At 41.1% G+C, this 15,745-nt stretch overlaps 1 protein-coding gene and 1 long non-coding RNA gene across 2 annotated transcripts; one reads left to right on the top strand and one right to left on the bottom strand.

Moving 5' to 3' along the window:
• Positions 1–722: 722 nt before the first annotated feature.
• H2AZ2 (H2A.Z variant histone 2) lies at positions 723–11,658 on the bottom strand. Its single transcript, XM_082400250.1, has 5 exons — positions 11,502–11,658; positions 7,612–7,689; positions 5,345–5,458; positions 3,130–3,259; positions 723–1,928 (listed from the first exon to the last, which is right to left on the bottom strand). The coding sequence occupies exons 1-5, from the start codon at positions 11,502–11,504 to the stop codon at positions 1,867–1,869; spliced, it is 387 nt and encodes a 128-aa protein (XP_082256376.1). The 5' UTR covers positions 11,505–11,658; the 3' UTR covers positions 723–1,866.
• Positions 11,659–11,777: 119 nt separating this feature from the next.
• On the top strand, positions 11,778–14,170 carry LOC309632574. Its single transcript, XR_014246986.1, has 3 exons — positions 11,778–12,211; positions 12,479–12,591; positions 12,892–14,170. It is a non-coding gene; the product is annotated as an uncharacterized lncRNA (long non-coding RNA).
• The last annotated feature ends 1,575 nt before the right edge of the window (positions 14,171–15,745 follow it).

Raw genomic sequence — 15,745 nt, 5'->3', positions numbered from 1 at the left:
ATAAATAAATAAATAGAGTAGCTATAAAATTAAAAAAAAAACCAAAAAACAAAAATACAATCCTGGGAACACAGTAGGAAGCAAATAATTACACTACCAAAAGGAAACAGATATTTGAAGCAATTATCTAGAAAACTCTAGTACAAGACCCTATTCTCTGACAGGTTATTTTGCCTTCTTTTCTGTTGCTTCTTTGGTTTCTAAAAACTACTAAAACTTCACACATGGATAATCGTAGATCCTTTCAATATAGAAGCTTCTTCAAAATATGTGCCAAGATTCAGTAAAATCCACACTTAGAGACAATCCTATAGGACAAACAACTCAGTTTCTTCAAAAATTAAATTATAATAATAATAAAAAAGAAACCTACAGATTAAAAAGAAATTTAAGAGCTATTAGTAAAATGTAAGACATAGTGTCTGGATCCTGATTCAAACAAACCAACTGTAAAATTATGAAACAATCAGAAATCTGAATACTGACTGGATATTTGTTATTATAAAATGTGTTAGCTGTCTTAAGACAATTGTATTGTGGTTATGGTCTAAAAGGTACCCCATCTTTAGAGACACATGCTTAAGTATGTGGACATGAAAATAAATCATGCCTGGAATGGGATTCAAACCAATCAACTGGGATGAGGGTTCAGGTTGGGGATACAGGTAAAACAAAACTGACCACAGGATAACTGCTGAAGTTGCAGGATGAGTACACGGGAGTTCATTATACTATTCTCTTTATTTTTGAAAATTTCCATAATAAAATAAGTTTTTTAAAATGAGAGTTTTGTTTTGATACTGTTGTATTATAAAACATTAAAGAATTTCCATTTTTAATGAAGACTTCCAGACTTGCAGAAAAATATAATTTTCTGATGGACCGTTAACTGATACATTAACTTAAATCTTACAAGTTACTCAGAAACTGACAAACAAAAATAATTTTTAAAATATTGTACAAATTACTGAAATGTTACTGTATCAATAAAAGATCACTAAAAGCTGGAATTTTAAGCCAAAAGCAGACAACTTTGATAACCTTAACTTCAGTTCTAGTTAAGGGTGTGGGCTCTGGAGTCAGCCAAATCTAGGTTTATATCCTAGTTCTGCCCTTTTCTAACTATTAGATAAATGTTTTCTGGCAAGCCATTTAACTTCTGTGAGCCTCAGGTTCTACATCTTTAAAATGGGGGTAATAAAATTTCTTCATCAATAAAGCTCTTAGCACAGGGCTTGCCACATAGTAAGTGCTCATTAAATAATTCAAATAATTCCACTATCCTATTTCATCAATTCTAAATGCATGTTTTCATACTCTAACATCTCTGAAATTGGGATGCATCTCATAATTGACGGCATATTATGGTTTAATTGGCAGTTTTTTTCTTTAGTGGTATGTAAAATAATTGCTGCCTACTACTAACAGGTAGCAGCCAAGATTCAATATAATATGGTATCAATCATGATAGCAGTAGATTCCCAATTTCTGTTTTAAGATTTTTCTGAATATATAACCAATTTGAAATTTAAAAAATTTTGAAGTATGAGCAAAATATTTTCAACACAGCACAAACAGAACGGTTTTGAGACAAATCATTTTTTTAAAAAATGGTTTATCAATTCCATTTCTGTATAAAACACATGGGAGAAACCTAGCCAATCAACACACAACTGTTGCCACATGAAAAGGTATTTTTATCAAACTTCGAGTCTAAGAACATACAAATGTTTCTTTTTCATGTCTACAGTAATTGTCTATGCTTTTCCACTTAACTGTTTTAAAAATTCCACATATCCTCATTATTTCTTCTGTCCCAGTTACAGTACAATGACGGGGAGGAAGAGGGTTGGTTAAAACAACTCTCTAAGCAGTTTTCTGCTGTCCCTTCTTTCCAATCAGAGACTTGTGGATGTGAGGGATCACACCTAGAATGAAATGAAAAGAAACAGTATTAGTAGAAAAACTTTAAGCTGGCTTTATCTTTTTTTTTTTGGCTGCACTGAGAGGCATGTGGGATCTTTAGTTCCCCAAGCAGGGACTGAACCCGTGCCCCCTGGAAGCGTGGAGTCTTAACCACTGGACTGCCAGGGAAGTCCCTAAACTGGCTATATCTTACCACTTTAGGGCTTCAACCCCAAAAAGCAATTATATAAAGAATGAGGACTTCCCTGGGGGCACAGTGGTTAAGCATCCGCCTGCCAATGCAGGGGACACAGGTTCAAGCCCTGATACGGGAAGATCCCACATGGCGCAGAGCAACTAATCCCGTGCCCCACAACTACTGAGCCTGCACTCTAGAGCCTGCGAGCCACAACTACTGAGCCCACGTGCCACAACTACTGAAGCCCATGCGCCTAGAGCCCGTGCTCCGCAACAAGAGAAGCCACTGCAATGAGAAGCCCGCGCACCGCAACGAAGAGTAGCCCCCGCTTGCTGCAACTAGAGAAAGCCCACAAGCAGCAACAAAGACCAAATGCAGCCAAAAATAAATAAATTAATATAAAAAACAAACAAACAAAAAGGCTTTTAAAAAAGAACGAAATTTACTTAAGTCCCCTTTCACATTCTGATTCTGTTAAAGTATCTATACCAAGGGGTCCCCACCTTGGGGCCTGGGAACCCCCTCTAAAACTGTGTGTAAAATGGTGTGATTTTATGTGCATTTTTTTAGAGAAGAGTAACCAGAGCTTTCAAGAGGTTCTCCAAATGTGATCCAAAAAGTATTAAGAACCACCAATTTATATCTCACCTTCACTGATCCTGACTCATTCAATTATCTCAGCCCTGACTTTCAAGAGCATCATATTAAGCAATTTCTCAAGATCATTTTTCAAACACAGTTTAAAGGATATGGGAAATATTTTAAACACCAGGTTTTAAGTCTCACATATGAAATTTAGATGAAGAACTTGCTAAAATAAAAATAGCACTGTATATGGCTACAAGGAGAAGAAATATTTATTCAGATCATAATGAGAAGAAGTCTAGAACTGTCAGACTTAACACTTTTGGAACTTAAGTTTCTATGTTCTCTAGTTGGTGATACAAATGTATTGGATCATCGATCTGAATTATCTATTAGTTAGGCCAGTTAACAATCTAGGCTGAAGAAAAAATAATACATACCACCCCCAGCTATGGTAGCCTTGATAAGAGAATCCAACTCTTCATCACCACGGATTGCAAGTTGCAAGTGGCGCGGAGTGATCCGCTTAACTTTGAGATCCTTGGAAGCATTACCTGCCAGCTCCAGCACCTACAAAGCATCCGTGAGACAGCACATCAAACAAGGGTGAAGTGTTTAAGGATTCGGTTTAGGCCTGCAATTATAGCTAAAAAGATCACTACAGCATCTACACACAAAACACACAAGGTACATATATAAACCAACACTAAATTTTTTCCAAATTTCTATAATGCTGTTATAGAACTCTTATTACTTCATTTGGTCCTTTTATATTCATTCTCTGCAAGAGAACTGGAAACTTGAGCAAAAATCTACTTCTATAGAAAGAAATAAAGACAAGGGATAATATCCCTTAGCCAAGAATCTGTTCAATAAATGTGAACATCTAGAAATATATTTTAATATACCCATGTAGTCTATTTTTTCATGGCCCTTAACAGCTGAAATTTATTGCTTAGCACTTTTAGAAAAATTTTAAAATATAATTAAAAATAATTTCTTATTCAGAGTTTTTAACATCACTGGGCCCTATAATCTGTAGGCAATAAGCTAGAAGCCCTTTATTCTATAAGGGCAATTTTCAACTAGAGAAATTTCAAAGTCCCAGTTGGCCATAAAGTTGCATTTTTCTTTTTTTTTTTTTGCCTCCATAGACTGTACTGGCATTATAAAACCTTTGATGGAAGTAACACAAAAATAACTCCACAGAACCTCCTCACTTAAACAGAGTGGTGGGAAGCCTCGGTGTACATCCAAAGCAATCAGCATGCTTTAAAAACCACCAGTACTCTCTCTACTCCATTCTCCCTTGCAACTCTGACTGGTCTGGGGTGAGGCCTGGCACCAGTATCTTTTGAAAGCTTCATAAGTGATCCTAGTGTGAAGCCAATGTTGAAAAGTGATTACCCCTAAACTTAGATTTCAGTATTTTCTTTACATCTATTATTGACTAAAACCCCAAAATTAAATATTTGGAAAATACACGTTGACTGCATATGTATGTATCTATGTATATGATTACTGTTTAATCTTAAACTAAAAAATCATAAAGTTCCTAAGAATAAAGATAATGGGAGTTTAGATGGGACTTGAAAATTCTGAACCAGAAGCCTATGCCTCTACATGAGTGAACAAAATGCATACCTTTCTGAAAAGTCTGCAGGTAAACAAATAAAAACTGGTATAAGAGTGATAAAGCAGAAAGGCTCTTAACTAGTACCAATACAAAAACATTACCAACACAAAATCCCTGCTTGTGACATAGTGAAGTTGAAACTATCAATGTTAAATCTCCAATGGGAAAATAAATGACTTGGTAAGGTTAATGAAATGACAGCAGTGATAATTAACACACAGGTTAAAGCAAAATCTTTCAACCTAGCTCCCAACCACATCTTTCCCAAGTAGGAAGCTTCCCCGTTTCTATTAGATTGGCTATCTCTATCAGTTGACTTGCTTGCTACTCAACTTACTTCCCTTGCTTGGAATGTAGTTGAAGGAGTTTCATGGCTTCCCTTTTGTTTTCCTTAGGAGGGATTAGAGTGGAGGAAGTGGTAGTCCATGACCTAAGAATTAAGAACTCTTGCCCAATTAACTTATCTTCCTGAAAAGTCAAACTGAGTAAGATACAGCATTTTATGCATACAACCATGCACAGAATCAGAAGGTTGCTTAGGTCTTTTACCAAATTTTGTTATCATCATAATATAGTTGTGATATTTAAAAAATATGTTATCATCACACTGCCAAGACTTCGCCCCACCTCAAATCTTTATTAACTAAGAGTTATGCTGTAAAAAAAAAAAGAAAAAAAAAAAAGTTATGCTGTAACTTCACAAATATCACCTATCGATTATATACGTATTTCAGAGTTCGTTTAATTAGCAGTACGGTATTTAAATTATTTTACCCTTGTTTGTCACGTCACTTAAAAATATGGATCATTGACCCTTACTTAACTTTAAAAAAGAGCACACCAAAGTTCTATTTGACACTGGTACTAGGTAATAGGTTGATAAGATGCATCTAAAACTGCTATTAAAAGAAACTAACAAGAGTGTGTCTTTTTTATTTCAAACCCATATTGCATGGGTTTTAGCCATTTATGTCCAGGACACATCTGGGATTCCCATATATAACATTTCCCCCACTAACCTCAGCAGTGAGGTACTCCAGAATTGCAGCACTGTACACTGCAGCAGTGGCACCGACCCTTCCGTGACTTGTGGTGCGAGTCTTCAAATGTCTGTGGATGCGGCCCACGGGAAACTGAAAGAGACCATCCAAATGGGAAGCACTGAAGTCTTAACATCACACCACTGAATGTAATCAAAGGCTGAATAATATGAGTAAAGCATGAACTAAAAACCAACACCATTCTCTCATTGTGACCCTTTCTTTCTACTTTCTGAGAATAGGCACTTTCTCATCTCCAAAGTTCCCTAATCCCACTTGTCTGTGTCTTTGACTAACCCCACTCCCAACTTTCTTAAGGACCTTCCTTACCCTGTTACTGCTCCATCATTCAACAGCTCCAATTGCTTCCTTTTCGCTGGCTCCTTTCCTTCTGCACACTTCACTTAAAACGTCTCCACGTGTCTACAGCAACTGCCTCCAGTTACAGTCTAGACATCTCCTTTCCAAAGGCAAGATTTAAAGGCAAACCCTGAAACCCCTTTCTTGTCACCCATTTTCTACCAATGCAACCTTGGCTTCTGTTAAACACAATTCTGAAAGACGAGCAGTAACATTTTAACTACCAAATCTACTAGCCACTTCCAGATTGCACCCTTAAAGAGAAAAGGCATGATTGTTTTGTTTACATCCTTCCCTAATTCTAAGCTCCCCGAGACCAGGATCCATGTCGTACTCCCTTCTGCATCCTCAGTAACCGGCATGTTATGTCGTCTGACACAGAGAACCTCAAAAACCATTTCTTCTTAGGCCGAAGCAATTACATAGTTCTAATACGAACTCTGACTACTCCTCAGTCTTTTCATTCTTTGACTCAAATACCATATCAAATATGGTGAGGGGTCCACCAATGCCTTTTTGATCCTTCCTCATGCTCTACTTAGGAAACTTATCCACAGCACAAGCTACCAATTTTACGTAAGTGACCTTAAATTTGTAATTCTTTTGATCACCTCTCTTGGAAAGCTAGACTCAAATCTACAACTTTTGGACATTTTCATATGGATGTTTTAGTGGAACTTCAAGACGACTGCACTTAAATTTATTATTTCATAACTTGCCCCTACTACAAACTCTTCTGCTCCTTAGGGTCTAAGCCTTAGAGAAACTTCTCTTTGACCGTCCTCTCAATCCCATACCCCTCCTCCCATTTTTGGGGAGCATACACAAGCCTTCTATTCTTTTCCATCCCACTCAAGTTCAAGTATGTTATTACCTTATTCCTAAACCACTGCAATAGCCTGTATCTGTCTCCCATCTCCCACTTCAAAGTAAGGACACTTCAAAATAAATTCTAATTGAGATTTGCATGATGTTCTAAAATATAGAACGTACCCACCAAGTACAAGTTCTCGCCCCCCCCTTCCTTCAGTACCATCCAGATCATGTCGTCCTCTTCCTCAAAAACTTTCAATGGCTCACTACTAACAAGATTAAAAATCCTAACCTTATAGTCTGGACTTCAAACTTTCCTGTTTAAAAAGTATCTCTTACAGGTAGGGAATAATTCTTACTCATCCAGAAAATTTTGAGTTTGTGGATTAAAGCTGCAACAATTTAAATATACAAAATTTGAAACCATTTAGTGCTTTGAGTATATCACTGAGTCTACACTTGAAGGTATTGGGGAAAGATTCACAGGATCAGTGGACAGTTCATTATTCTCTCATCCTGAAAGCCGATGTACCACAACAAACACTCTTTAAAATAAAAGCCACAGCATACTCACTTCAATCTGATACAATTTATAAAAGAACTAGGAACATAATTATAATCTAGAAATAATAGATTTTAAGAGAGCAAAATCACCAAATTCATTTAAGATCTTTTCATAACTTGTCCTTGTTTAGAAGAAGAGAATACAAATTATATAAAAGGGAGTTGCAGGACTTCCCTGGTGGTCCAGTGGCTAAGACTCTGCACTCTCAACGCAGAGGGCCCGGGGTTCAATCCTTTGTCAGGGAACTGGATCCCACATGCCTCAACTAAGAGTTTGCATACCACAACTAAAAAAGATCCCGTGTGCCGCAACTAAGACCTGGAGCAGCCAAACAAACAAACAAACAAATAAAGCAGTTGCTTTGTGGTTTATATTTTGACCAATTAATCTCATTATCAAAGACCAGTAGTACAAGTACACTTTTGTAATTAAAGAAACATCTATGAGTCATGAATTGTAACAGTAAAGAAAATAATTTAATAATGAATTACAACAGCAGGGATGTTACCTGTAACCCAGCTCTCTGTGAGCGAGACACTGCCTTAGCCTTGGCCTTCCCACTGTCCTTTCCAGCTTTGCCTCCAGCCTAGGTGGGAAAAAGTTCCAGATGAAGAATCAAAAATGCTATTTCAAAACTATTTAGGACTACAAATAAACTTATCTACAAAACAGAAGTAGAGTTACAGATGTAGAAAATAAACTTATGGTCCCAGGGGGTAAGGCGGGGGGAGGGATAAATTGGAGGATTGGGATTGACATATACACACTATTATATATAAAACAGAGAACTAATAAGGACCTCCTATATAGCACAGAAAACTCTACTCAATACTCTGCAATGGCCTATATGGGAAAACAATCTAAAAAAGAGTGGATATATGTATATGTATAGCAGATTCACTTTGCTGTACACCTGAAATTAACACAACATTGTAAATCAACTATACCCCAATAAAAATTAAAAAAAAGAAAAAATTAAACTTAGGAAATAAAATTTCTTCTAGTTTTACTTTAGGTAGTTAAAAAAATCTAGGTGATCTTCAATTTTAAATATACATGTATTATATCACCATTTATTTTATTTTTTAATAATTTTATTTGTCCCACAACTGATGATGTTCATTTTTTTTTTGGCTGCACCTTGCGGCATGTGGAACTTCCTAGACCAGGGATTGAACCTGCAGCCCCTGCAGTGGAAGCGGGGAGTCTTAACCACTGGACCACCAGGGAAGTCCACCATTTATTAATTTATATAGAAACAAGGTCAAACCGTAAATACTTTTTAAAAATGAGATTTCTAAAAATTTGAACATACTTTTCAAATTTCAGACTGAAGAATCTTCATCAAGTCAATATAACTCTCATGCTAGAAGTATTTCATAATAAAATAATTTTTAAAAATGTCAGTGTGTATCATTTCCACAGAAATATTCAGAACTTAGCTCTATGGGGAGAAAAAAAAGCATCTTAAAAAAAAATTAAACAGAGAATTACTCTATGATCTAGCAATTACACTTCTAGGCACATACCTAAGGAATTGAGAACAGGGACTCAAACAGATATTTTCTATACTATTTGCTATTTTGTTCATATCAGTATTATAAACAACAGCTAAGAAGCAGAAACAACCTAAATGTCCACCATGGAAGAATGAATAAACAAAATCGTGGTACATACACACAATAGAATAGTATTCAGCTGTAAAAAGGAAGGAAATTCTGATACATGCCACAACATGGGTAAACCCTGAAGACATTATGCTCAGTGAAATAAGCAAAAGGACAAATATGTATGATTCCACTTACATGAGGTACCTAGTCAAAATCATAGGAACAAAAAGCAGAATGGTGGTCACCAGAGGCTGGGGAAAGGGGCAGAATGGAGAGTTACTATTTAATGGGTACAGAGTTTCAATTTGGGAAGATGAAAAAGTTCTGGAGATGACTGGCAGTACACTTAAAAATGGCAAAATGGTCAACTGTTATGTGTATTTTACCAAAAAAAAAAGACATACAAACATTCTTAAGGGGTTAAACAAATACTACTTTCAACTGATATAAAAGAAATATTTCTCAAATAACATGAATGGTCACAAATAGGACACAGTATATACATGCAATGGGATATTATGCAGCCATTTCAACAAATGAGTTACAGATATGTGCTGATAAGGAACAACTCACAAAACATATTTGTGTAAAAGGCAAGGTATATGCAAGTGCAGTGAGCTTTTGTTTACATAAAGTGGAGTACTGTAGAGTGTGTGTACATATACATTTCTAGAAGGTCACACAATACATCAGAAAAGTTATTTGCCTCTAGGGACGAAATACTAAGGATCTGACTTGAGAGGGAAGCCAATATTCTCTTTTGGGCTGTTTGATTTTACTACTTAAATCTATTATTTCTTCTCTGTTAAAAGAAAAATTAGTTAAAGAAATCAGTTTACATGACTGGCTAGTTGTTTGAGGATATTTTTGAAGCAGAAGATAAGCTCTGAAATGGCACCCCCTTTGTCCCTTTGTAATGGTTTCCTTAAAATACTTTTTAGGCTAAAAATCACCCCCCCCCCCGCATGTTTATCTCCCAAAACCATATGGGGGAGTAACCATATATTCTCACTTCTTCTTCAAATAAATCTATTCAGCTCTATTTGCCCTGCTGTAAATACATTAAAAAAACCTCTCAATTGGTGCATGAGTCTAAAACTATAATCACTGTCTATGACTGAATTATGAAATAAGTAGCAGTTATCCATTAAAAGGTACCAACTGCAAAACTTCCCAGGCGTCCCAATTTACTGCTCTTAAGCAATTTTATCACTTCAAATACATCATACTTGCTATTTAACCTATTTGCTTTTTAAGGAAGTAGACATGAAATCAGTTTTTTAAAAAATCTCAGTAAGTTAGGACTTCCCTGGTGGCGCAGTGGTTAAGGATCCGCCTGCCAATGCAGGGGACACGGGTTCGAGCCCTGGTCCGGGAAGATCCCACATACCGCGGAGCAACTAAGCCCGTGTGCCACAACTACTGAGCCCACATGCCACAACTACTGAAGCCCGCGTGCCTCGAGCCCGTGCACCGCAACAAAGAGTAGCCCCCGCTCGCCGCAACTAGAGAAAGCCTGCGCACAGCAACGAAGACCCAACGCAGCCAAAAATAAATAAATAAATAAAACATTAAAAAAAAAAAAAACAACTCTGTAAGTTAAATGACTACTTCCGTGGTTTCCGGATACATTTCTCATACTTAACAAAAACAAAGTCTTATGGAATCAAACTTGTGCGAATATAAAACTGTACAGTAAATAATTACCTTCTTTTCACAACCCCCTCAAACTCTGTATATACACCCTCCAACTTCACACATTCATTTTAATACGTCTGATGACTGAGAAACAAAATACAAGCACCATAAAATTTTTAGATTCTAAGAACTGAGTTAGTATTAACCTGGGTTAAGCATCTCGGTAGAAAATACGCCTATGGGGCCAGCTGGAGTGTTATTTCATTCAGGAAAAGTTGAAAACTGGATGCCAAGAAACTTGCATATCAGTTCAACAAACACATGCTCACGTCCCCTCAAGTTCAAAATTCTCAAAACAAGAATGACAACTCCACGCCTCCTGTATTTTTAGCTTATGCGATCGTGCATGTATTTTTAGCTGCTGGTAAAGGGACAGCCAATATGTGGCAGGTCGCTAGAAATTAAATGAGTGACACCTTCGACACCAGCAAGGACCAGGAGAATCATCCGCTCGAGCAAATCAGTCGACAGAGCATATCTAATCTGTGCCTGAGTCGGCCGGCGGAAGCGCTTCCGTTAACTGCACAACTACAAGTTAGAGACGGGGTGCGACCATCCACAGGGTCGAAGCCAGGTCTAAGACGCGAGAATGTCACAATAACCACAGTTTCTGTTTGTGGTTCAGCCCCGGGCAGGGCTGTCTCCGGAGGGCGCTCGGGCGGACACTGCTCGTCGCCTCGGCGTCGCTGCTTCGCTCCCGCGCGGGGCACCGCCACCCTCCAGCGCCTTTCCCTCCCAGCTTCACAAGGGGCCAAGTTCCCTCTACTCGCGTTTCTAAAAAGCCGCACTTTTTTTTTTTTTTTTTTTACCAACGCACAATTCAGGAGTCAAAGTCGGTGGCAGGGGCAGCGGAGGTGCTGCAGAGCCGCCAGGGTTGTCCCGCTCAGGGCCACCCGGCCTCGGCCCGCGCACCTCAATTCGCGCCGGCGCCGCGGCGGGCGAGGCCGGGACCGCGGGGAACCCCGCCGCCTGACGCCAGCCCAGCCGTCGTCGTAGTCGCCTGACGCCCGCCCGCCTGACGCCCGCCGCCTCAACAGGTAGCGGCGCCGCCCGGCCACCGCCACCCACCCGGCCGCCCCACAGACTTCACCATGGTCTCGGCCGCTCCCGCCCTCGGTCCCGCCGAGCCGCCGCCGCCGCCGCCGCCGCTCCAGCAGCACCGACCGCCGCCGCCACCGCCGCCGCCGCCGCCGCCGCCGCCGGAGCCCGGACAATAACCGGGGCCCGCCTCGCACCACCCCGACCAATGCCCGCTCTCCTTGCTCGTTTGAACCCCGGCGACCGCCCAATTGCGCGCCTCCTTCTAACCAAACCCCGCCCCACAGCACCTCCTCCCTAACGGCTGTTTGTTTTTGCACACGGCACGCGGAGGCGGAGCCTCCGACCCAACACAGACGCGCCTGTGCGCGACCGGGGGCGGAGCCAAACGCCACTCTCCGCCTGTCTCCAAGGCCCGAGCCTGACGAACGGAGGGACTGACCAATGAGAGCGGACGGCTGACGGAAGTCAGCCAGTAAGAACATCGCCCGCGAGCAAGGAAGGCGGGCCTGCGGGAACGACAGCGGGATTAGCCAATAGGTGGAAAAATTAGTGGTGGCTTTGGCTTTCCCGCCCTTTCTCAGCATCGGCTCTGCGGTTTCTGAGACCTGTTTGGGAAGGAAACGGTTGCTGTCGTTGCTTCTGCTGGCTGCTTTTCACAGATTCCGAGGGTTTCTCCGTGCTAGCGGGGACTCGCTCCGCGGCGGGCACTGTTTCCGGGCCTGGCAGCCCTTCTCCTCAGCGCCTTCCCGCTGGCGTTAGGTTAGCCGCCCAACGAAAAGGAAAGAAACTCGGAAATGGGGTCGGTGTCCCCGCTCCCTCTGCGAAGTTGAGGGACGGGCGCGAAGGAGGGCTTGCCTGCCCATGGCCGCTCCCCCTGGCTGCCCTACACGCCCACCCCCCCTCACCATGCGGCGTGCGGGCCCGGTTGTCCCCGGGACGGCACAGCCCGCCGTCGCCGGGGTCCAGGCCCGGGCTCGGGGCTAGTTCTCACCCGCTGCAGTTTGAAACCTTTGCTTCTTTTCACAGTTGTCTGCACTGACCGCGCCGGGCAGCGTTCCGGGTGTGCGGAGCCGTCCGTCCCCGCGGAGATTCGGTTCTGGTGGGATTTCCCCAGGCGGGCATTTCAGAAGCATCACCAGGTGGGCAGGTGCTGTCCCAAAGTGAGATTTCTCTTCCGTCTGACACGGAAGAGAGCCTTTAAGGAAATGTAACCTGAGTTCGAGGAGAGGAAGGGGCTGAGCTTCTAAATAAGAGTTTGGAAAAATGCGAGTGAAGGTGTTGACGAGCGTGAGGAAGGAGGGGCCTGTCAAGTTGGAGGCAGAGAGCAGGGTGCCCTGATGAATGGAAAACCTGACAAGTAGGTGGAGGAGTTAGGAGTTAATTCAGTAAGCAGTAACCACTGTTAATCGCTGCCCCTCCTTTCCTGTTTCTGGCCTTAGTGACTGGCATTACACGTCCGCCGAGGCATCCACCTGTGAGTTCACCGTCAACCAGTCACCGAGTGATGTGTTGGCACTGTTTGGAGGCGCTGTGCTGGGTATTGGGGATTCAGGGGTTGGCAAAATAGACCTGCCCCTGCCCTAACGGTCCTTGACAGCAGGGGTCAGATGTTAAAGAAGTAAACAGGCAGATGTGTGAATTACAAGAAATGCAAGTGCATGGAAGGGAAGAAACAGAGTGCTTTGAGAGACAGAAGCAGAGTAAATGGAATTTAGAAAGGGTGTAATTTAGCAGTGTTCCACGAAGAAAGAGCAAGTATAAAGGCTTTTGAAGTGAGAAAGACTTGTCCCTTGTGAAGGGACTTAAAGCAGGCTAGTTTGGCTGCTGTAATTCTGACCAGATCCCTCTACTTCCTGAATATCAAATATGGCTTTTTTTTTTTTTTTTTTTTTTTGCTGTGTGTATTGCCACTGATTCAGTTTAGCCTTTGTCATTTTTCTCCTGGATCAGTGCAAAAACCTGTTAACTAATGTCCTATTCTCTTCCTCCTTCATTGCACCCTCCACTCTTTCTAAAATACAAATCTTACTATATTTTCCTTTAACCTCACTGACTTGAGAACAAAATTCAAACCCTTAGCATGGCATAGAAAGCCCTACCTTTTTCTGGCCCCTGCTCATCTTATGTTTTGTTGCTTCTCCCTACCACCCCTGAAACTCCATCTTGCCTTTGCACATGCCTTTGCTTGAAACAGTCCTCAGTCTCAGCTTCTCCCTGGCTAACTTTTAATTATCCTTCAAGGGCCAACCCAGACATCACTTTCTTCAGTATGTCTTCCTTGACATCCCTGATTTGGATTAAGTGCCCTGTATGACCCCGTGTATTCTACTGTCATCAGTCCTTGTCATGCTGAATTGTGTTGGTCTCCCTTGGCGCACGGAACTCTTTTTTTTAGGTTGTCATTCTTTGCTTGGTACAGTACCTAGTACCGTGAAAATGTCACTTGGCTAATGAAAAGAAAGAATACTAACTCATTTTTAAGCCACTTAGATAGGCATTGTGGTCTGTGGAAAGACTTGAGTTTGAATCCAGACTCCTTTACTTACTGGTTGTGTGGTCTGGGTGAGGGATTTAATATTATCTATTTTGTCATTTGTAAAACTGAAAGTAGCAATACCTATTTTACAGGTTGTGACCGAGCACTAATTCAGTAATGTATAAGAAAGTATTTAGCACTGTACCTAGCATGTAATAAATATCCAATAAATGTTACCTTCTTTCCTTAACAGGAAATTCATTTTCTCACTTGCCACTCTCTACCCCTTAGCCTTCGTGTCATTGATTCAGATTTGATGAAAATGGAGTCAGGTTGACAGAAACTGGTTCTCATCACAGAAAATAGTAATCCCTTTAGTGATTTATACATCCTGTTTAGAGATGAACGAAATATATTGAGGCCCACAGACTGAAGGAAAATGGATGGAAGTTTTCTGGCATCTGTAAACAGAAAAACTGCCTATTAACTATTTTATAAAGCAAGTGTGTTAGTGAATAAAGTCTAATTTACAGTGAACTAGGGTTGCAAAGAAGGCAGCATGAGCTCATAAGGAGAACATCTAACCAGAGAATCTTAGGTACTAGCATCTATAAATTATAAATACCAAACATTAACAAATGATTCAACTTTGCTGGATTCAACCCAGGAAGACACAGTGGAATGGTTCTCATAGTGTGGTCCCTAGGCAGCAGCATCAGCACCGCCTAGAACTTGTTAGAAATGCAGATTCTGACCCCCAACCCACACCTACTGAATCAGAAAGTGGGGTGGGGCTCATCAAGCCCTGCAGGGGATTCTGGTGCACGCTAAAATGTGAGAACCACCAGTATAGTATAAGCTATGGTCCAGAGTTCCACAGCCCTTTTCAAAACTGAGGCACTTATTCCTTCGGCTCCTGAGAGTGTTGACCGATCATTGCCCAGTAGACTCTTCCCCGGAATTGTACGCAGCCAGAAGGAGCTGCGTCACCCAAGGTTAACCCCTTTTCAGCGGGCAGCCTACTTCCGACGACTGGTGGAAGTGGGATAACTGCACAGCTGCTTTACCTTAATTTGGGACAACTCTGAAGGGCCATTCCAGCTCCAGAATTTTCTGTGTGATTAACACCAGTGCTTGAACTGTATGGCAGTTCAACTTCTCCCTCTACTTAATCCTGCTTCCTTCATTTTCTTATAGTAATGTTGCCAAGAGTGTTACTGTGGAATCACAGTAAACTTCTTGAAGGCAATTAGAGTCTGCTAGGAAGCCTGATCTAAGACAATGGCTTTTCTCTGCAAAAATTTAGTCACTTTTTGATAGGGCAGTATATTCACATGTGCAAAAATTTAAAGGTACAAAGGCTGTACAGTGAAAAGACTCTTCCCATCCCTTCTCCAGTTATCCATTTTACCTATGCATAGGCAGCCAGTGTTGTCAGTATAGTAAAAGTATTTTAGCCTTTAGAGAGGAGAGCCTTAATGATTACATAGATTCCAGGAGTTTTTAATCCCTGTGTTCAGTTTTAAATTTCCCTTTAACACTGCGGTACTCCCCCCAAATATTATAAGGTCTTTAAGAGACAGAAATTCTAGTCACTCTAATAAAGGACAGTCAAATTCTTTTTATTTTTTAAAACATCCCTGCTCTTCCCTGGTGGTCCAATGGGTAAGACTCTGAGCTGCCATTGCAGGGGACCCGGCTTCAATCCCTGGTTGGGGAACTAGATCCCGCATGCATGCTGCAACTAATAGTCCGTATGCTGTAACTAAGGAAGTCCGCATGCTGCAGCGAAGATCCATTGTGCCTCAACTAAGACC

This window comes from Balaenoptera borealis (assembly GCF_965194805.1).
Source record: "Balaenoptera borealis genome assembly, chromosome: 7".
Classification (NCBI taxonomy): domain Eukaryota; kingdom Metazoa; phylum Chordata; class Mammalia; order Artiodactyla; family Balaenopteridae; genus Balaenoptera; species Balaenoptera borealis.
This window is presented reverse-complemented; position numbering and strand designations above follow the sequence as displayed.